The 21,968-nt window shown below is 37.7% G+C and overlaps 1 protein-coding gene and 1 long non-coding RNA gene across 2 annotated transcripts in view; one reads left to right on the top strand and one right to left on the bottom strand.

Annotated features, from left to right (window-relative positions):
• The window catches only part of LOC121506270 (mucin-2-like), a 35,721-nt gene extending 15,494 nt beyond the window's left edge, over nt 1–20,227 (bottom strand). The window contains exons 1-13 of the mRNA XM_041782035.1: nt 20,206–20,227; nt 19,982–20,099; nt 18,923–19,061; nt 12,185–12,254; nt 9,978–10,115; nt 9,707–9,874; nt 9,482–9,576; nt 9,265–9,391; nt 7,795–8,047; nt 5,768–5,811; nt 4,717–4,832; nt 4,485–4,636; nt 2,532–2,670 (exon numbers count right to left, since the gene is read on the bottom strand). Coding sequence (XP_041637969.1) covers nt 2,532–2,670; nt 4,485–4,636; nt 4,717–4,832; nt 5,768–5,811; nt 7,795–8,047; nt 9,265–9,391; nt 9,482–9,576; nt 9,707–9,874; nt 9,978–10,115; nt 12,185–12,254; nt 18,923–19,061; nt 19,982–20,099; nt 20,206–20,227 — 1,581 coding nt within the window. The remainder of the gene's footprint in view (nt 1–2,531; nt 2,671–4,484; nt 4,637–4,716; nt 4,833–5,767; nt 5,812–7,794; nt 8,048–9,264; nt 9,392–9,481; nt 9,577–9,706; nt 9,875–9,977; nt 10,116–12,184; nt 12,255–18,922; nt 19,062–19,981; nt 20,100–20,205) is intronic.
• On the top strand, nt 3,284–3,889 carry LOC121508256. Its single transcript, XR_005991792.1, has 2 exons — nt 3,284–3,342; nt 3,442–3,889. It is a non-coding gene; the product is annotated as an uncharacterized LOC121508256 (long non-coding RNA).
• Nucleotides 20,228–21,968: the final 1,741 nt, after the last annotated feature.

The following is a 21,968-nucleotide window of genomic DNA, read 5'->3' as shown; positions in this document are numbered from 1 at the left end:
TAAATATCAGTCTATATCAGCTGTAAAAATCAGCCCACATCAGCTGTAAATATCAGTCTTTATAAGCTGAAAACAGTCTATATCAGCTGTACATATCAGTCTATATTAGCTGGAAATATCAGTCTATATAAGCTGACAATATCAGTCTATATCAGATGAATATATATCAGTCTATATCAGCTGGAAATATCAGTCTATATCAGCTGTAAATATCAGTCTATATAAGCTGGAAATATCAGTCTATATCAGATGAATATATATCAGTCTATTTCACATGTAAATATCAGTCTATATCAGCTGTAAATATCAGTCTATATCAGTTGGAAATATCAGTCTTTATCAGCTGTACATATCAATCTATATCAGCTGGAAATATCAGTCTATATCAGATGAATATATATCAGTCTATTTCACCTGTAGATATCAGTCTATATCAGCTGTAAATATCAGTCTATATCAGCTGGAAATATCAGTCTATATAAGCTGGAAATATCAGTCTATATCAGCTGTACATATCAGTCTATATCATCTGGAAATATCAGTCTATATCAGCTGAATATATATCAGCCTATTTCACCTGTAAATATCAGTCTATATCAGCTGTAAATATCAGTCTATATCAGCTTGAAATATCAGTCTATATCAGCTGGACATATCAGTCCACATCAGCTGGAAATATCAGCCTTGATCAGCTGTAAATATCAGCCCACATCACCTGTAAATATCAGTCTATATCAGCTGTAAGTATCAGTCTATATCAGCTGGAAATATCAGTCTATATCAGCTGGACATATCAGTCCACATCAGCTGGAAATGTCAGTCTATATCAGCTGTACATATCAGTCTATATCAGCTGGAAATATCAGTCTATATCAGCTGTACATGTCAGTCTATATCAGCTGTAAATATCAGTCTATATCAGCTGTAAATATCAGTCTTTATCAGCTGTAAATATCAGCCTTGATCAGCTGTAAATATCAGCCCACATCAGCTGGAAATATCAGTCTATATAAGCTGAAAACAGTCTATATCAGCTGTACATATCAGTCTATATCAGCTGGAAATATCAGTCTATATCAGCTGTACATATCAGTGTATATCAGCTGGAAATATCAGTCTATATCAGATGAATATATATCAGTCTATTTCACATGTAAATATCAGTCTATATCAGCTGGAAATATCAGTCTATATCAGCTGGAAATATCAGTCTATATCAGCTGTAAATATCAGTCTATATCAGCTGTAAATATCAGTCTATATCAGCTGTAAATATCAGTCTATATCAGCTGTACATGTCAGTCTATATCAGCTGGAAATATCAGTCTATATCAGCTGGAAATATCAGTCTATATCAGCTGGAAATATCAGTCTATATCAGCTGGAAATATCAGTCTTTATCAGCTGTAAATATCAGTCTATATCAGCTGTACATATCAGTCTATATCAGCTGGAAATATCAGTCTATATCAGCTGTACATATCAGTCTATATCAGCTGGAAATATCAGTCTATATCAGCTGGAAATATCAGTCTATATCAGCTGTAAATATCAGTCTATATCAGCTGTACATATCAGTCTATATCAGCTGTACATATCAGTCTATATCAGCTGGAAATATCAGTCTATATCAGATGAATATATATCAGTCTATTTCACATGTAAATATCAGTCTATATCAGCTGGAAATATCAGTCTATATCAGCTGGAAATATCAGTCTATATCAGCTGTAAATATCAGTCTATATCAGCTGTAAATATCAGTCTATATCAGCTGGAAATATCAGTCTTTATCAGCTGTACATGTCAGTCTATATCAGCTGGAAATATCAGTCTATATCAGCTGGAAATATCAGTCTATATCAGCTGGAAATATCAGTCTATATCAGCTGGAAATATCAGTCTTTATCAGCTGTAAATATCAGTCTATATCAGCTGTACATATCAGTCTATATCAGCTGGAAATATCAGTCTATATCAGCTGTACATATCAGTCTATATCAGCTGGAAATATCAGTCTATATCAGCTGGAAATATCAGTCTATATCAGCTGTAAATATCAGTCTATATCAGCTGTACATATCAGTCTATATCAGCTGTACATATCAGTCTATATCAGCTGGAAATATCAGTCTATATCAGCTGGAAATATCAGTCTATATCAGCTGAAAATATCAGTCTATGTCAAGTGTATTTATCTGTCTATATCAGCTGTTGTCAGCCCACATTTGCTGTTTATATTGGCACATAATGGTTGTAAATAGTAGCCTACACATTGGTAAATATCAGCTTTTATTGGTTGTAAATATTCTTCCTGTTTTAGCTTTAATTATTTAGAACTAACCTATGAAAATATAACATAGGTGTAGTCATTTTTTAATTAACATAACATTTTGTTGCAAAAATACAGCATATTGTAAAGTGTCTCTTCATGGCTAGTAAGATGCAGTTAGGTTGTTTTCTTTTTGCACCTGGGCTAAAATGAATGTCATCAAGATTAAAGTGTTTACTGTATCCATGTGCTACTTTACCTGTAGGAGTGTGTATTCACACTGTCCATTGAAGCCATACGTCAAACCATCAAATGTAGTGAAATGCCCGCTGCCATACAGCCGACAAGTTGCAGGACATTCTGTTTTGGTGCATGTGAATGTCCTGTTTTTGCAAGAACTGAGGACACAAACAGCAGATCCAAAGGTTAATCATGAGGTCAAGAGTGGAACCAAGTTTTTTGTTTTTTTTCAACCATCCTCTCCACACAGTGTGATCTTCCGTCCATCCATTTTCTACACCGCTTATTCCGTGCAGCCCACATTGTCATCTTGTAGCAGAAAATTCAACAACGTTATAGACCATAATATTTTCTAACAATTAAAAGTGACTACAAGCAGACAAATATTCCATGATCACACTGAAAAAGCCTCATTCCACAGCCAATTCTGAAGAGTACTGTGGTGTTTCATTATTTGTCTCATGATCTTATTGTGATGGACTTCCAGTTTCCTTTTTCCGGTAACCGTGTTTTTGTTACTGGTAACTTGACATGCTTTATATTATTTATTTAATGTTTATTTGTATAGAGACAAGTATGAAGCAAGTAAACCACTGCCACACACTACAGCATTTGTAGCCTGAGCTAATTTGCAATGCCCGTCCCTAGCTGGGCTTTTAAAAAACATTAAATTCCCAAATACACACAAACAGTCTTCTCCCGAGGCTGCACCATCCCCCAACAGCACTGAGGAGAGGTTCACACCTGCAGTGAGTCTGGCTCATCAGGACTCCTTCAAGAGGCTGCAGCTTTCTCTCCTTGGTGCCAGAGTTTTGCTGATCACACCAGAGGTAAACCTCCAGTGCTCGTCTCCTCTATACACGAGTAATTTGTATATTTTTCCAGTGCTTTTTGATGAACTTGACTAACGTGTCCTCCTTCCCTTCCAGTACCTCGCTCACCACTCACCTGCTGTTTGTACATAGCACTCTCTTCCATGAAGACACACTCCCTGGACCTCTGTATTTTCCCTGTTTGCCTGCACAAGAAAACTCTTAAAACTTCCTCCGACTGTATTTGGGTTCAACCATCCACCACACGTCACAAGTACAATGATCACATTGATCTGAAACTGCTAACCCCTCGCAACCTTGCAAAACGGATGGATTGGCCAGACTCCATGCCTGTCATCAGGCAAACCCATCTTGCTCTCGTCTGCAATGTTTGTGGCAAACCAGATCCATCAGCGTCATTGAAGAGAATGAGGCAGTGGCTAGAGATGGGGTTTAGTTGCTCTGTGAGCCAACAGCAACTTTCGTGTTAGCTCGGTGGAGGATAGTGGCAGCTTTCTCACAACTGGACCATATTTCTTTATACAATAAAGAGCAAGAAACAGCATTTAAGTTTTTCATTGTGGAAAAGATGTTTCCATCCCTCTGCCGACCTGCATCGGCATGAGTCTGCAAGAGTTATGGGGGAAGGGGGCGAGGGGTGTAGTGGGGGTCTGTGTAAACAATGGGAGCTGGTGGAGCAGTTAGCTTGGCTGTAGCATTGGTATAGCAGCAGTTTAATCAGAACTAGACCAGATTTCTTCATTAAAACAAAAGCATTGCGCCACACTGTAAGCTCCTCTTGGTGGAGAAGACATTTCGCTCTCCTTTCAGCCGCCCATGGCGTCTAATCCACAGTTCCTAAACTACGGTAGCATTAACCGGTAGGTTTGTTGCAGAGCAGCACATGCGTGCTACGTCACACGTTTTGCCGCTCTGATTGGCCTGTGATAAATGTGACGGACCCGATGATCATCCAATCCTCTCCTGAGGAGTTTTGAAAAAGTCCTGCCCTTCCCAAACAGCTTGATAGTGAGCTTACACAAATGAATGTGAAATATCCATTGAACGGATATATGATACAGTCCATCTGGTGTGTCAGGTTAGCTGGCATCTACTCCAAATGAGTCTTTTGTGAAGTGCATGTTATGCCATGTACATACCAGGTGTTGCAGTCCACAGTCAGAGTTTCTCCTGGTTGGTAGATTTTTCCATTGTGCACACATGGACAATTACTCGTTTTGATACAGCCCCCTCTTCCATTGGAAACCAGGCCCTCAGGGCACACACACCCTGATTGACAGCCTACGTTTCTCTGTGGCCAAGCAAAGTTTAATGTAAAAACAAGGTTTCAAACAAACAGAGCCTTGGCCTGTAGTGCTTTTCATCACTTACACATTCGCTATCATCGTCCTGGCTATAGCAGGTCTTCTGGCACTCAACTCCAACAGTATCGGAGCCACCCAGGGAGCAGTTAACATAAACAAGGGGGGGCGCACATGTTGGAGGTGCTGTGTTGCAAGAGACAAATTAATTACAATGGGGATTATGTTCAAAGACATGTCCAACAAAGCAGACAAGGTAACAGAAAGTTACTAGAAATTACCTAATCGATACTTTAAGTGAGGAGATTTACGAAAAATTTCAAATCAGAACGATGTGAGATCACCACTCCCTTTTGAGATAGGTGGTAAAGATGAACCTAAAATAATCTATTTGTGATTTATTTAATATGCAATTATTTCTTAAGTTCCTCATCTCATGCATTGTACAACAAATACAAGCAATAATTAATTCTAAACTATAACCAGCACAAAAATAGATTAAACCAGGGCTGAATTGTTTAAAAAAAATCTAATTGTGATGATTTTGATTCATTTTACAAATTGGAAATGAACTGTCGTATTAAAGGGAATGATCATTTTAGATAATTCTCATACTTAACAAGAAAAACATACAAAAATAAAGAAAATACGATTCTTTTGTACACTAGTCTAAAAATATGCCACTACAATGATTTCATGATATGTAATACTCTGCTGCAAAAAAGTTTAAAACCCGTATTTTTAAATATTGCACCCTCATTAATTTGAAAATTGCAGTGGGCAATACTGTGATTTAATCTAATTTTTGAGTAACAGCTCAGCCCTACTTTTTACCACCCAAGATCCATTTTTAGCTAGTCTTAGTCTGGTCCTCCCCATGGAAAAAAGGTTGTCAACAACATTTTCAGTCCAAGTTTTTGTCGACACTTAACTCTGTACAACCCAAGATATTGAAGACTGAGGTAACAGATACAACGGAGGAGTGTGGGAGTCAATGCTACCTCATGACTACTCCCTATCAGCAGAGGGTAAAGAGCTAAAGTAATGCATTCATCTGTGAGTTACCTCCTGAAAATGACATTAATAATTATTTTTTTGTATTTCTGATATTTAAATCTTACCTGGAGGACCTCCTCCACAGTGGAGTTTTCCATGTCTGCAGTGACTGTGAAATCAAATACAAACCGCAGTGTTAATGTCATCATCAAGCTTAATTTTTCATCCTTCCATCAAAGAAATCAACAATATTTTCTGTGTTCTATGCAATTTTGTCTTTTCATAGTGTGACACTGTTATAAATTTTTATAACAGAGAAGCTAACTGTGGAGCTTTGTCTCCATTAACCTCCTACGTCTAAGACATGCTCATAGCCAAGGCTGGATCAGTTATCCAGGGCCCCTAAATGTTTAGAGGGCCCCAGGCAGTCAGTACAAAGCCCGAACTTCAGGTTAGATCTTTCCTTTAGCCTGTCAGCTTGTGCCTCAGCAGCTTTTCTCACAGTGCCATTGGTCAGCCAGCGTAGGACACGTCCATAGGCATCTTAAGGTCACTTAAAGCCCATGGGCTACAAGCATTTTAGAGGCACCCCATCATGAAAAAATACTGAATTGGATAATTGATGTATAAAAGTTTGTATTAAAAATCAAACCACTGATTTTTCACTGTATAAAAAAATCAACTGCCCGCCTCTCTTCCTGCTTTAAAAGACTGCTTTAGAGCTTGTCTGAGGATTCGTCCTTTTTTAATCGATATCAGCAACTGTGTTTAGTGACTGGTCTATACTGCGCGTGGTGGCGCGTCCCGCAGTATGTCGGGTATTTATTTTCTGTTTAGCAGACTATGGAGCCAAAGATCAATCTATTGGATCTCAAAGTGCACTGGTTGACAGAAGAGAGGGACAGAGATTCAGACATGAGGGAGCAGACGTTTTTTTTTATAGAAAAATCACTTTTTCAGGCTTTTCTAACTTAAATCTGTGCCCCTGGCCTGTGCACAATCCCCATAAGTACCAGTTCCATCTTTTAGAAAATGTGTGCCGAAACAAGCCATTCTCAGATGTTTTTTTTCAGTTAGCCCTGCCCCTGGGTTCAATTGGCCCTCCTCTCCTCATCCTCGCTCAGCTGCCAGCTGCCAGCTGAGAGGAGGATTAGGAGGGCCACATTTATCAAGCCACATCCATTCCCGGAGAGGGGCGAGGTCAGGGGCGGAGTCAGACATCTCATTAACATTTAAAGCCACAGACACAGAAACAGCTCATTCTGAGCAGAGCTGAAACAGAGGAGCTTTTAGACATGCAGAAATCCAATACTGGAGTGTTTTTACAGCACCAAACTTCACAGGTATGTTTTGGGGACCTCTGAGACCGATATAAACTTGAGGAGGCAGAGACGGCATTGTGCGAGAAGGCAGAAGCGGGGCAAACAAGCCGGGCTGCAGGCTAGCGTAAGAGCGGGCCAATACAAACCTGTCGTACTGAGCATCTTTCTCCCTGGTGCCCTCTTCCTCCACCAGTAGGATGGATGACGTGAGGCTGCGGATTTCTAACCACCGTTTGGACGACTGTGTTTGCTGCTACAGAAGATACTGCCAAACGTAATTTCGTTGTGTTTTTACAATGCAATGACAATAAATGACTATCTATCTAAAAAAATAGGTGGGCTTTGAATGCTTACTACTCACATTGCTGCTACTGTTTTCTGGTGTTTTCTGGGGCAGACTTTGGTAAGGATGTATCTGTCTTAAATTATTTTGCTAACATCTCTCTAACACTGAAGGCTCTTTTCTGGCCCTGCTCACACTGAGATGCGGGGCTGACACACAGACAGGAACAGACTGCGCTGCTGTAAAAGCCGTCACAACGTGGACAAGCAGATACACAAAAAAGAATTATTTAGATAAGATAGGATAAATACACATCTACAGTTATGTGCCTTCTAAAATTTAAGACTGCTCACAGGTAAAATTATGTCTTTTGATGGCCTTAAATTCAGACTTTTCGGGGACCCTGCTGATTGCTACTGTTCATTATTGATCTTTAATTACTGATTCTGGGCCATCTGACAGTTGACACCCAGGGACGTGAGGTCATGTTGACCTGGCCGTGGTCACAGGATGCCCCACCACTGATATCAACTCCTCATGTACTTACCATCTGGCACCACGCCTCGTCACAGTTTGTCCAGGGGCAAAAATCTCATCTTTCTCGTAGCAGGGGCAATCCTTCTGGAGAACACATCTGTTCTTATCGTTCAAGTAGAATCCATCAGCACAGACGCAGCCGTCCACAGCTGAGAAGTCGGCTTGGCATGAGTGGTCAGGCTGGTTGAGGGATCGGCAGGTACGTCCGCAGCTAGATGCGTTGTAGTGATAGACCATGGTCTCAGGACACACGGTATATTTTTCTGTTAGAGAACAGATGAAATGAAGCATGAGAGTTAAGGCCTTTGCACACAGTTCCATTATCATCAGAGGTGTTTTTCATATTTAAAAAATAAATATTATCAGGAAGAAAAGGTATTAGATTATTGACACTCTTAAAGATGACATTTCAATTATGACAAATTCAGATTAGAAGACTTTGGTGCAACTTATGGTTGAAATCTTGGAAATCAAACTTATCAATATAAAGTTAGTAAGATCATTAAAAAACTTATCTGTACATATTGCCAATATTTACTGCCGAAATAGACGATTATACAGCAGATGTAGGCCTGAAACAACAGCCTTTACAGACAAAAATTTACAGCTCACATAGGCAAATCTAAACAGACAATACAGACTAATACTTACAGACAAAGTAGGACAACATTAACAGCAAAAACATGCTAATATTTACACCTCATATAGGCTGATAACTGTGAGCTAACATGAAGCCATGTATTTTGTAATGCTGGTCACATTGAACAATGTTTTCTATTTAACTTACATACAAATAAATTAAACAATGACTTTTCTCAGTCAATTTCAGACTCAGCCCCCCAATATTTACAGCTGGAATTGATCAGTATTAGCCAATATAGACCCATATCTACTGCTGATACAGGCCAGTATTTACAGCTGGTATAGATCAATATCTGTTATTTCAGCAGATATAAGCTGATATTGACAGCAGACAAACACTGATAACTGGGTCTTTATGATATAAGCCCCATACTATGGACACGTGGAACAGGCTATCTGGTAAAGGGGCTGAATTCTTGTACCAACCCAGGGGGATTTAATACCAGATTTTGGTGTTAAATTGCCCCACATTTACAGCCTGTGTCATTCAGTGCTGTCCTTGGTGAATGCTATTTGTACTATGGCTTATTTGTATATGAGGCAAGCTATTTGGTGCCCAAGTTTTCAATAGTCCCTCATTTACATGCATACAAATGGGACATGGTTTGAGCAGTTTGTGTACATTTTATATGCAATTAGCATTTATTTCCCCTTTGCATGATTGGACGCTTTCTTTTTGCCATTTACAAAGCTTCAGGTCACACAAAAAGCAGTGCTAGTCTTCAGTCAATTTGCCCCTAAATTTGCTGAAGTTGATTTTAACCTGGCATGTCACCGGCTGCTTTTTACAAACCAAGACTTTTATCAGAATAAAAACAGATCTTCTTGTTTCACTCACTACAGATCTTGTCCCGCCAACCAATGAGATTGACTCCTTTTGATCTGCAGTGTTGCACATATGTAGACATAATCGCGCACATGCACATCTCAGGATCGTCACAGAGGCAGGAGCTATACTTGCAAGCCTGTAGGGACAAACAGCAGGCATGGACATAATGTCAAGGTAAGAGTAGTGAAGCTTATTGGTTACTAAAGCCTTGTCAGTGCAGACTCACTTTATAGTATTCTTTGGGGTCGATATGGTGGTGGCATTGTTGAAACATTCCACTTGGCTCTTTGAGTCTGGGGCACCAGAAATCTGCAAATTTCTCTGAAACCCAGAAAAAAGGATAAGGTGGTTAAAAACACAAATGTGTGGCTGACTCTGTGTTGTGTTATTGTATGGTAGTTTATTTCCTTTGAGATATGGTAAGACAATCATTAATGAGATAGAGCAATACCTTTATCAATGCCCTCATAACAGGGATTTGTAAGGAACGGATAAACATCCGGACAGGTGGGCAGGCTTTTCATTGCATTTCCAAATCCTGTAGGGGTGGTGTCAGGCAAACCTGCAACTGTCTTAAAGTCATCCTTGCTATTGTCGTTGAAGGTCCCACACAAACCAGCTGAAATAAAAGAATTTTACTGCTTTTATTTATCCTAGCAAGAAACGCTACATATTTAATTTTTGAATCAGAGTTTTGTAAACAAAACTATGTGTTGACTTACGCCGTAAGCTTTTTTTCAGTGAGTGATCCGCCCTAATGTAGACCTGCATCATGGGGACCAGCTGGATAGCAATCACGACGTCAAACTTGGTCTCAATGAAGATGAAGAAGGTTGACTGCTTGAATGCCTTGATATCCGCTGCAGTAGTCAGAAAACATCGAAAACATCAGTACAACAGCTTTAGCAATTCTAAAGGTTAACATTAGGGATGCACAATATTATCAGCAGTATATCTGCGTCAGCCGATAATAAAATTTACACTGATCTGTACGGTCGATAATGTGACATCATAATTAAGCACACGCGATGACGCCAGACGTGCACCAACAACAAACTCAACATGTCAGCTGTGTGGGAGAAGTTTGAGGAGTGGGAACAAGACAGCAAAGTAGCTGTGTGCATCGCTTGTAAAGTACATGTGATGCTAGGAGGAGCTCGGCAACACGCCTTTAACAGCACCGGTTTAATTTTGCATCTAAAAAACTGTCATCCTGTTGACTACAAGGACTTTCTTAAGATAAAGAATGACTAAACTTTGTGCCAGGAAAACTCGTCAATAGCCTCTACTTCAGTTGTTCCACAAAGCTAAAAAATAAAGCAGCGACCACCCAAAGGAAGGAGCTGAACAGGAAAATCATTGAATTTGTAGCTCTTGAAAATCAGCCTTTCAGGGTGGTAAAATATATGGGCTCCTGCAGGCTAATGATGCATTTAAAGCACTGGTACATTATACCTAGCAGGTGCTTATAGCCTGACCTGAACAGTAAAACTTTGTTTCCAGTCACGTAGAGAAGCTCCTTGTTAAAGCTAAACATATTAGCTTCACCACGGATATATGGATATCAAGTGTCCGTCCTGTTAGCATATTGAGCCTCGCTGCCGCAGTGGATGTGAGGATTTCACTCTTTAAAAGCCTGTCCTGCACTCACAGGAGTGCTCACTCAGCAGCCACAATTGCAGCCGCTTTTGATAACATGTTTCGGATATGGGAAATAAAGATAAAGAACATGCATGTCGTGCTATGTGACAGTGCGTGAAACACGACAAAAGCAATGAAGGACTTCTGTGGGTGTCACTGTGTTGTTACAGAGCTGGTTACAGTGAAATGCCCATTAAACTTGGTAGCTTAGTTAGTTAGTGCTGTTTAAAGCAGAATAAGGAGAACTACTTCAGTTGAAGTTTTATTTCTTTTGTTGATCTTGAGTCTCAAAAATTTAAAAGCATATTTAATATTTTTAGTCTTAGTCAATGAAATTAACACTGATGTCCAAGTGGTCTGTTCTCCTTGACCGTGTAAAGCTGTCATAAATAATAAACAAGCTGCTAAATCTTCTACATACTGTAGCTTTATTAAAAACATACTCATTAGGAGCTATCAGGAGTGCAAATTCATTTGTTATATTCACAGCTCAAGTGCACAAAGTTAAAATGGCATGTCAAATAGGAAAATAGGAAAGACACCTGTACTGCACACCAGAATATTTCATATGATGTATGATACAGTGTTGATTTTGGCAGCTATTTTTATTTTCAGTTTTAGTCTTTAAATGAAATGCATTTGAGTTTTAGTCACACTTCAGTCATTTCTATCCTTTATAGTTTTAGTTGAGTTTTAGTCAACGAAAACTCAAAACATTTTAGTCTAGTTTTAGTCCATAAAAAGTCCTCACAATTTAGTCTTTACTTTTAGTCCAAGAATTTATTTTCTTGTCTAAATCTGGTACCAAATCATGGAAGTGTTCTCTCTGCAGTCTGCTAAACCTGGGGTCCCTGTTTTTTACAGCTGAGAGACAAAAGAGATACAGATGCATTGTTTTGTTGTCAGATTTAACCACAGTGGAGAAATATCACAGATTTTTAATGTCAGACGAAAACTACTTTACATTTTAGTCTAGTTTTAGTCATCAAACTTAGTCAAACTTGGTTGTTGTCAGTTTTAGTCATCACAGATCTATTTTTGTTAGTCTTAGTCTAGCTTTGTCATGGAAAAAAAGGCTGTTGATGAACATTTTTAGACACAGTTTTAGTCGACAAAATTAACACTGGTATGATAGGGCCCAAAGATTTGAAATCAATGCCAGAAATAATTGGGCATTAATGAAAAGATGTGGGGACATAATGTTTCAAGTCGGATTACCTACCGGAATAACACAAAACATTTTGTTTCATGAGCACTGCAGTTACATGCGTTATCTGAAGATACTTACAACCAAACATAGGTAGCTCTGACTGGATATGTTGCACATCACACCTCTCAGATGCTCTGCATTTAACCACCTGTCAATTTGGAGAGAGACACATTTTAAATTTCATTGAAAATTTCAAAACAATCTTTCACAAAAATTGTTTTTAATGAAAGCAAATCCAGACTTGTGATCTTCTCTAAATCTAGAGGTATTGATTTTAATATTCTTCACTGGAAAACTTTCTTTCTGTAATCTGTATAACAAAGTTGGTTCTCTGGAACAGAGACGTGATAAACACTTGCATGTTTTTATCTATAAATCCCAGATTGGACTTACATCTTCTTTTACATGCTGAACTGGACCACCCAGTTGTCATTTCTGTTATAACTAGCCTATCAGTCTGAGGTCTGCAGATTTCCTCAAGTATAAAAATCTAAACATATCCTTGATGATTTAAGATATCCTTGTTAGGTCACAAAATCTGAAAAAGTGAGGAGTGAAAATATTTAGATAAGAAATCAAGAATGTGGGAAAATAAATTAATCTGTGTTAATTTCATATTTTCAATGTAGCATCTCAAAATTAGGACTCAAACTTAAGACTTTGAATTTTTATTTCATACTCGGAGCATTTCAACTCATAATTTTGGCATCTAATGAAATATTTTGAGCTTTAAGATTGATCATTCTAATTTTTAAGTGATATTTTGACCTTTTTAACCAATTATTTTGTATTTTATAATGACTTCATAATCCCATAGTTTGACCTTTTAGACTCACAGTTTAAACATTTGAATCATATCAAGTCACAATGAAAAATACAAAAGCTTTTGCAGTTAAATCTTTTAGTTCATATGGATATTTTAGTATGATAAAAAATGAACAAAAAGCACATTTGTTGGAAGCTTACCATGGAATGTCCCTTCAACAACACAGTCACAGATCGAAGACAGGTCTGCCGCTTTGATGTACCACACTGTTCTAAGTCCACAACCACAAGGACATGACTTGACTACAAAAAAATGTTGAAGAAAATATCATTAACAACTGAAACACAAGGTGCCTTCACATATAGCTAGAAAACTGACTTTACTGTACAAGCCCAACTAAAACTGGACTTTTAAGAGATGTAAACGTTTTAGTCCTATTGAAATTGAACTAACTCTAATTCTCAAATTCAGACTTACACACCTGGAAAAAATGGCTGGAGACCGGCTCCTACCAAGTTTGTCTTATGTATGTATCCACAGATCTTGAAACTTGCAAATGATGCCTGCTTGTGTCCAACAAAAAGCATGTCTTTAAAGTTGGATAGAACTCTGATTAAAACTACCTGTAGCCATGGGGAGAGGCTAATACTGTGTGTTTTTCACAATACACTAGCAAGAAGCATGCAGATGGAGATTTTGCAAGAAAAAAACACAAGACCACAATTACGTGCAGAAAAAAACTGTGAAAATGTTGGCCTGCTAGAAAAGTAGCTTGTTTTTTAAAATATTGCTAAATAGTGAGATGAAAGACAAAAAACCCTGGTACCTGCAGAAATAAACTTAAAAGTAAAAAATCTAGGAAGCATATATGATATTTTCCACCAATACTTACAACAAATGTACCGGCTGAAAATATCAGTCTATATCAGCTGGAAATATCAGTCTACATCAGCTGTAAATATCAGTCTATATCAGCTGTAAATATCAGTCTATATCAGCTGTAAATATCAGTCTATATCAGCTGTAAATATCAGTCTATATCAGCTGTAAATATCAGTCTACATCAGCTGTACATATCAGTCTATATCTTCTGGAAATATCAGTCTATATCAGCTGTAAATACCAGTCTATATCAGCTGTAAATATCAGCCTACATCACCTGTATATATCAGCCTATATCAGCTGTAAATATCAGTCTATATCAGCTGTAAATATCAGCCTACATCAGCTGTAAATATCAGCCTATATCAGCTGTAAATATCAGTCTATATCAGCTGGAAATATCAGTCTATATCAGCTGTAAATATCAGCATACATCAGCTGGAAATATCAGTCTACATCAGCTGTAAATATCAGTCTATATCAGCTGTAAATATCAGTCTATATCAGCTGTAAATATCAGTCTATATCAGCTGTAAATATCAGTCTATATCAGCTGTAAATATCAGTCTACATCAGCTGTACATATCAGTCTATATCTTCTGGAAATATCAGTCTATATCAGCTGTAAATACCAGTCTATATCAGCTGTAAATATCAGCCTACATCACCTGTATATATCAGCCTATATCAGCTGTAAATATCAGTCTATATCAGCTGTAAATATCAGCCTACATCAGCTGTAAATATCAGCCTATATCAGCTGTAAATATCAGCCTATATCAGCTGTAAATATCAGTCTATATCAGCTGTAAATATCAGTCTATATCAGCTGTAAATATCAGTCTATATCAGCTGTAAATATCAGCCTATATCAGCTGGAAATATCAGTCAGTTTCAGGTGAATATATATCAGTCTATATCAGCTGTAAATATCAGCCTACATCACCTGTATATATCAGCCTATATCAGCTGTAAATATCAGCCTATATCAGCTGTAAATATCAGTCTATATCAGCTAGAAATATCAGCCTATATCAGCTGTAAATATCAGTCTATATCAGCTGTAAATATCAGCCTACATCACCTGTATATATCAGCCTATATCAGCTGTAAAATATCAGTCTATATCAGCTGTAAATATCAGCCTACATCACCTGTATATATCAGCCTATATCAGCTGTAAATATCAGCCTATATCAGCTGTAAATATCAGTCTATATCAGCTGGAACTATCAGCCTATATCAGCTGTAAATATCAGCCTATATCAGCTGTAAATATCAGTCTATATCAGCTGTAAATATCAGTCTATATCAGCTGTACATGTCAGTCTTTATCAGCTGTACATATCAATCTATATCAGCTGGAAATATCAGTCTATATCAGATGAATATATATCAGCCTATATCAGCTGTAAATATCAGCCTACATCACCTGTATATATCAGCCTATATCAGCTGTAAATATCAGCCTATATCAGCTGGAAATATCAGTCAATATCAGGTGAAAATATCAGTCTTTATCAGCTGTAAATATCAGTCTATATCAGCTGTAAATATAAGCCTACATCAGCTGTAAATATCAGTCTGTATCAACTGTAAATATCAGCCTATATCAGCTGGAAATATCAGTCAATATCAGGTGAAAATATCAGTCTATATCAGCTGTAAATATCAGCCTACATCACCTGTATATATCAGCCTATATCAGCTGTAAATATCAGTCTATATCAGCTGTAAATATCAGCCTATATCAGCTGGAAATATCAGTCAATATCAGGTGAAAATATCAGTCTATATCAGCTGTAAATATCAGCCTACATCACCTCTATATATCAGCCTATATCAGCTGTAAATATCAGTCTATATCAGCTGTAAATATCAGCCTACATCACCTGTATATATCAGCCTATATCAGCTGTAAATATCAGCCTATATCAGCTGGAAATATCAGTCAATATCAGGTGAAAATATCAGTCTATATCAGCTGTAAATATCAGTCTATATCAGCTGTAAATATAAGCCTACATCAGCTGTAAATATCAGTCTATATCAGCTGTAAATATCAGTCTACATCAGCTGTAAATATCAGTCTATATCAGCTGTAAATATCAGCCTACATCACCTGTATGTATCAGCCTATATCAGCTGTAAATATCAGCCTATATCAGCTGTAAATATCAGTCTATATCAGCTGGAAATATCAGCCCACACCAGCTGTATATATCAGCCTATATCAGCTGTAAATATCAGCCTATATCAGCTGGAAATATCAGTCAATATCAGGTGAAAATATCAGTCTTTATCAGCTGTAAATATCAGTCTATATCAGCTGTAAATATAAGCCTACATCAGCTGTAAATATCAGTCTATATCAGCTGTAAATATCAGTCTACATCAGCTATAAATATCAGCCTATATCAGCTGTAAATATCAGTCTATATCAGCTGTAAATATCAGCCTACATCACCTGTATATATCAGCCTACATCAGCTGTAAATATCAGCCAACATCAGCTGGAAATATCAGCCTACATCACCTGTATATATCAGCCTATATCAGCTATAAATATCAGCCTATATCAGCTGTAAATATCAGTCTATATCAGCTGGAAATATCAGTCTATATCAGCTGTAAATATAAGCCTACAACAGCTGTAAATATCAGTCTATATCAGCTGGAAATATCAGCCTATATCAGCTGGAAATATCAGTCTATATCAGCTGGAAATATCAGCCTATATCAGCTGGAAATATCAGCCTATATCAGCTGTAAATATCAGTCTATATCAGCTGTAAATATCAGTCTATATCAGCTGTACATGTCAGTCTTTATCAGCTGTACATATCAATCTATATCAGCTGTAAATATCAGTCTATATCAGATGAATATATATCAGTCTATATCAGCTGTAAATATCAGCCTACATCAGCTGTAAATATCAGCCTTTATCAGATGAATATATATCAGTCTATATCAGCTGTAAATATCAGCCTACATCACCTGTATATATCAGCCTATATCAGCTGTAAATATCAGCCTATATCAGCTGGAAATATCAGTCAATATCAGGTGAAAATATCAGTCTTTATCAGCTGTAAATATCAGTCTATATCAGCTGTAAATATAAGCCTACATCAGCTGTAAATATCAGTCTATATCAACTGTAAATATCAGCCTATATCAGCTGGAAATATCAGTCAATATCAGGTGAAAATATCAGTCTATATCAGCTGTAAATATCAGCCTACATCACCTGTATATATCAGCCTATATTAGCTGTAAATATCAGTCTATATCAGCTGTAAATATCAGCCTACATCACCTGTATATATCAGCCTATATCAGCTGTAAATATCAGCCTATATCAGCTGGAAATATCAGTCAATATCAGGTGAAAATATCAGTCTTTATCAGCTGTAAATATCAGTCTATATCAGCTGTAAATATAAGCCTACATCAGCTGTAAATATCAGTCTATATCAGCTGTAAATATCAGTCTACATCAGCTATAAATATCAGCCTATATCAGCTGTAAATATCAGTCTATATCAGCTGTAAATATCAGCCTACATCACCTGTATGTATCAGCCTATATCAGCTGTAAATATCAGCCTATATCAGCTGTAAATATCAGTCTATATCAGCTGTAAATATCAGCCTACACCAGCTGTATATATCAGCCTATATCAGCTGTAAATATCAGCCTATATCAGCTGGAAATATCAGTCAATATCAGGTGAAAATATCAGTCTTTATCAGATGAATATATATCAGTCTATATCAGCTGTAAATATAAGCCTACATCAGCTGTAAATATCAGTCTATATCAGCTGTAAATATCAGTCTACATCAGCTATAAATATCAGCCTATATCAGCTGTAAATATCAGTCTATATCAGCTGTAAATATCAGCCTACATCACCTGTATATATCAGCCTATATCAGCTGTAAATATCAGCCTACATCAGCTGGAAATATCAGCCTACATCACCTGTATATATCAGCCTATATCAGCTATAAATATCAGCCTATATCAGCTGTAAATATCAGTCTATATCAGCTGGAAATATCAGTCTATATCAGCTGTAAATATAAGCCTACAACAGCTGTAAATATCAGTCTATATCAGCTGGAAATAATAGCCTATATCAGCTGGAAATATCAGTCTATATCAGCTGGAAATATCAGCCTATATCAGCTGGAAATATCAGCCTATATCAGCTGTAAATATCAGTCTATATCAGCTGTAAATATCAGTCTATATCAGCTGTAAATATCAGTCTATATCAGCTGTACATGTCAGTCTTTATCAGCTGTACATATCAATCTATATCAGCTGGAAATATCAGTCTATATCAGATGAATATATATCAGTCTATATCAGCTGTAAATATCAGCCTACATCAGCTGTAAATATCAGCCTATATCAGCTGTAAATATCAGTCTACATCAGCTGTAAATATCAGTCTACATCAGCTGTAAATATCAGCCTATATCAGCTGTAAATATCAGTCTACATCAGCTGTAAATATCAGCCTACATCAGCTGTAAATATCAGCCTATATCAGCTGTAAATATCAGTCTATATCAGCTGGAAATATCAGTCTATATCAGCTGTAAATATCAGTCTATATCAGCTGGAAATATCAGCCTATATCAGCTATAAATATCAGCCTATATCAGCTGTAAATATCAGTCTATATCAGTTGCAAATATCAGTAGTGTCGTGTTTTTATTTGGTAAATGCAACATGCCTTCAACCCTTTTCCGTTATGCCGATTTTTTGGTACATGCAGTCAGTTAGGAAATCTCTGTGTGCCTTTGCACTAGCAGGACCTGAAGCATAACATCAGCTCGGATAGCTTTCATTCTGTAAAGGAAGTCAGTGTTTCTAATGAGCTTCAGGGGAGGTACAGCTTCCTTCAAAATCTATCAGGTAATGAATATGCAGTGTTATGCACACTTTGCAAGTGTCCATCATTAGCCATTCAAGATGACAAGCAAGTAACTCATTAACCGTTGGTACAGACTGGAAGTAGCACTGTTAAGACCTCCTTCAGTGAGACAAATGCTGCTGACAACAAACCTAGTTTTACCACAAGTAACTCAGTTCATCGCATACCAAAATCTGGATGTGCTCTAGCTCTGCAGATGAAAATGTGATCTACCTTGAACATGACGTAGGAGCAGTCTCCATGGAAGGTGTAGAATTTTCCATCAAAGGTCTTTATGTGGCATCCTGCCATCAAAAAGCAATGTCCTGGACACTTCTCCTCTGTGCACTTCCACCGACCATTTTGACAATCGCTGTTAAAACAAGCACGCAGACACAAAAATTTTGTAATCAAAACTGTTGGACTTATCAGTCAACATTTATTTGTATAGCTTGAATTCAACTATGTAGACCCAACATTAAACAACTTTAAAGTGGCAAGGTAAAGAAGAGCAAGATGCAGCAAGAGAAAAGAGAGATATGCAGAAAAATAAAGGAGGGACAACAGTTAAAAGAAGAGTATAGAAAAAAAAGGAGAGGGACATGCAGAAAGACAGAAGAGGGAGGAGCAGAAAAAGAAGAGGGACATGCAGAAAGAGAGAAGAGGGAGGGGCAGAAAAAAAGAAGAGGGACATGCAGAAAGAGAGAAGAGGGAGGGGCAGAAAAAGATTAGAGGGAGGTTCAGAAAAAAAGAAGAAGTAGGAGCAGAAAAAAAGAAGAGGGACATGCAGAAAGAGAGAAGAGGGAGGGGCAGAAAAAGATTAGAGGGAGGTTCAGAAAAAAAGAAGAAGTAGGAGCAGAAAAAAAGAAGAGGGACATGCAGAACAAAAGAAGAGGGACATGCAGAAATACAGAAGAGTGAAGAGCAGAAAGAAAAAAAAGGGAGGAGCAGAAAAAAGAAGAGGGAGGAGAAGAAAGAGAAGAGGGAGGCGCAGAAAGACAGAAGATGGAGGAGCAGAAACGGAGAAGAGGGAGGAGCAGAAAGACAGAAGCGGAAGGTGCAGAAATAGGAAGAAATAGAGAAAGATTTTCTTTTGTTGCACTAAAAATCCACATGGACTTGAAAACGTCTTCCACAAACTGAGACAGAAGCATGTCATTCGCTTACACCCAGATTGATAAATGTCAGTATTTATGGGGAAAAAGCCCAGAAAGAATGTGTGAGAAGCGAAGAAGGTACAGGTTTTGAAACAGAGCACAGTGACCGGGATAAGGTGAGGGCGTCCAGTCTTACCAGGACCTGCAGCGGTGCTGATAGGACGTTCCAGGACGGTAGACCTTACCATTGTGCATACATGGACAATCACTCACTGGGACACAGCCACTATCTCCAATGTCGTCAAAGACAGTTCCTGAGGAGGGATGAGAGATCATGAACAAGATGCACATGCTTGCAAACAATGCAAGAATAGAGTAAATTAACCCTTTATTGGCTCTCTGATTGGTCTGCTGACCCACCAATCACAGAGCCTCCTCTCATAGCTTCTGGGCTACTTCCAGTTGGACAAATCTCCTCCCAGGCCAAGTCTTTTTTTTTCAGGGCATGGCTATGAAACTGTGGCTTTAATTTGGTTACTTCCACATGTTTAAAAGTTGTGGGTGGGTTGTTTGCAGGAGCCACTCAGGAGATTTCCAGGAGTATTTTTCATCCATTTTCCTAAAACAAGGTTTTTAGGGTAAAAGCCTTCTTTGGATTTGACAGATGGGACAGATCCCATCTAATAATAGCAGTGGGTCAGATATTCAACTCATTTTTTCATCAAACACTGATGCTGATCAACATCAGGAATCTAAATGCCGCTGTTAGTTATTGTGACAGACGGCAGTCCAGTCTGAGTCCAGTCATGATTTTGCTCTGATACTGACAAGCATCTATTTGTGTCATTGCAATTAATGCTAAGCAAAGTAATGTGGGGAAAAGTTTGTTCTGTCCTCTTCAAGTTTAATGTCCTTAATAACAGCAGCATGAAGCAAGTGCGTTTCTTTGTCAGCCTGTTTGTGGCCTTAATATGAGCTGCAGCAATATGTGTTACAACGGCCTAAACAACTGTTCACGGGTGTGTTATAACTCATGACTTGCTTGTTTTTAAGTCCATGGTGATTCAAAGAAGTAGGCTGTGGCGTTCAATGAGAACGGAGAAGTACAAGGAGTGACAGTGCTGTTGACTTTAAATACATGGCTAAATATAAGTTAAATCAACGATAGACATGATACTACTGACAAATCCTTCACAATAAAAGTCACAAAGTAGTGAGAACACACAGACTAACATTTTTCTGTGATCTTTTGGTCAGACATAACTTCAGTACCCCATCACAGGTTTGATTTAGTGTTGCAGTTCCTGAATATGCATTTACATGTACTATCTCTTCTACTTTTGCAATATAGTGATTTAATATCAGTACTGCCAAGGGCAAAAAAGCCACAATATGTGGTGGAAAATGGCAGATTTTTTGGTCTGATGGAGCATTTAGAGGCATGGTACAGTTTGCCATCCAGTATATCTAAGTCTGAGTCCAGTCAAAAGTTTAATACCTGAGATTTTTCAAATGGCAAAGATAGTGCCAAATTGTGCCCAAATAGCACAAGAGGGGATTTTGCCTCGATAGTCTTTACTAACATCTCTCTTATTTTGTCCTAATAACCCTCTAGTGGCATGAAAGTTGAAAGAGGCAATGTTACAATGTGGTGCTTTGGCGATAGAGATTTTTGGACTTCAACTGCATCATTTTTATGGGATTTATATGCTACAACTGAAAAAAAAAAATTAGGTGAGAATGAAATTTTATTTGCCAACTTGATTCTCTTTGATCCAGTAACATTCATACACATATTTATACTTCTGGACAATTTCACAAGTGCCCTCTTCATTATTGTGGATTAATCATTTAAATAGAACTTGTAGTTACAGAGTTATACTCATTTAAAGATGGGCTGTAAATTTCGAGCAGTAGCCTAATAAAAGAGGCTCAAGCTTAACAGGTTAATACTAACAATATGTAATATTCTGATCATGGCAAGTAGCTAGAACAGTACTTTAAAGAAAACTTAACTGAAGTTACATTGCTAGTGTTAGCGTAACATAATCTACTGTTCTGTAATTTTAGCTAATTAGCATTACTGCAAACGCACACCTTAATGCTGGACTAGTAGGGCATGGGAGGACAGCTAACGTTAGCCGACATCACTGTCATCAGACGGCAGGAATATTTTAAACCAT

Source organism: Cheilinus undulatus, linkage group 1 (genome assembly GCF_018320785.1).
Source record: "Cheilinus undulatus linkage group 1, ASM1832078v1, whole genome shotgun sequence".
In the NCBI taxonomy this organism is placed as follows: Eukaryota; Metazoa; Chordata; class Actinopteri; order Labriformes; family Labridae; genus Cheilinus; species Cheilinus undulatus.
This window is presented reverse-complemented; position numbering and strand designations above follow the sequence as displayed.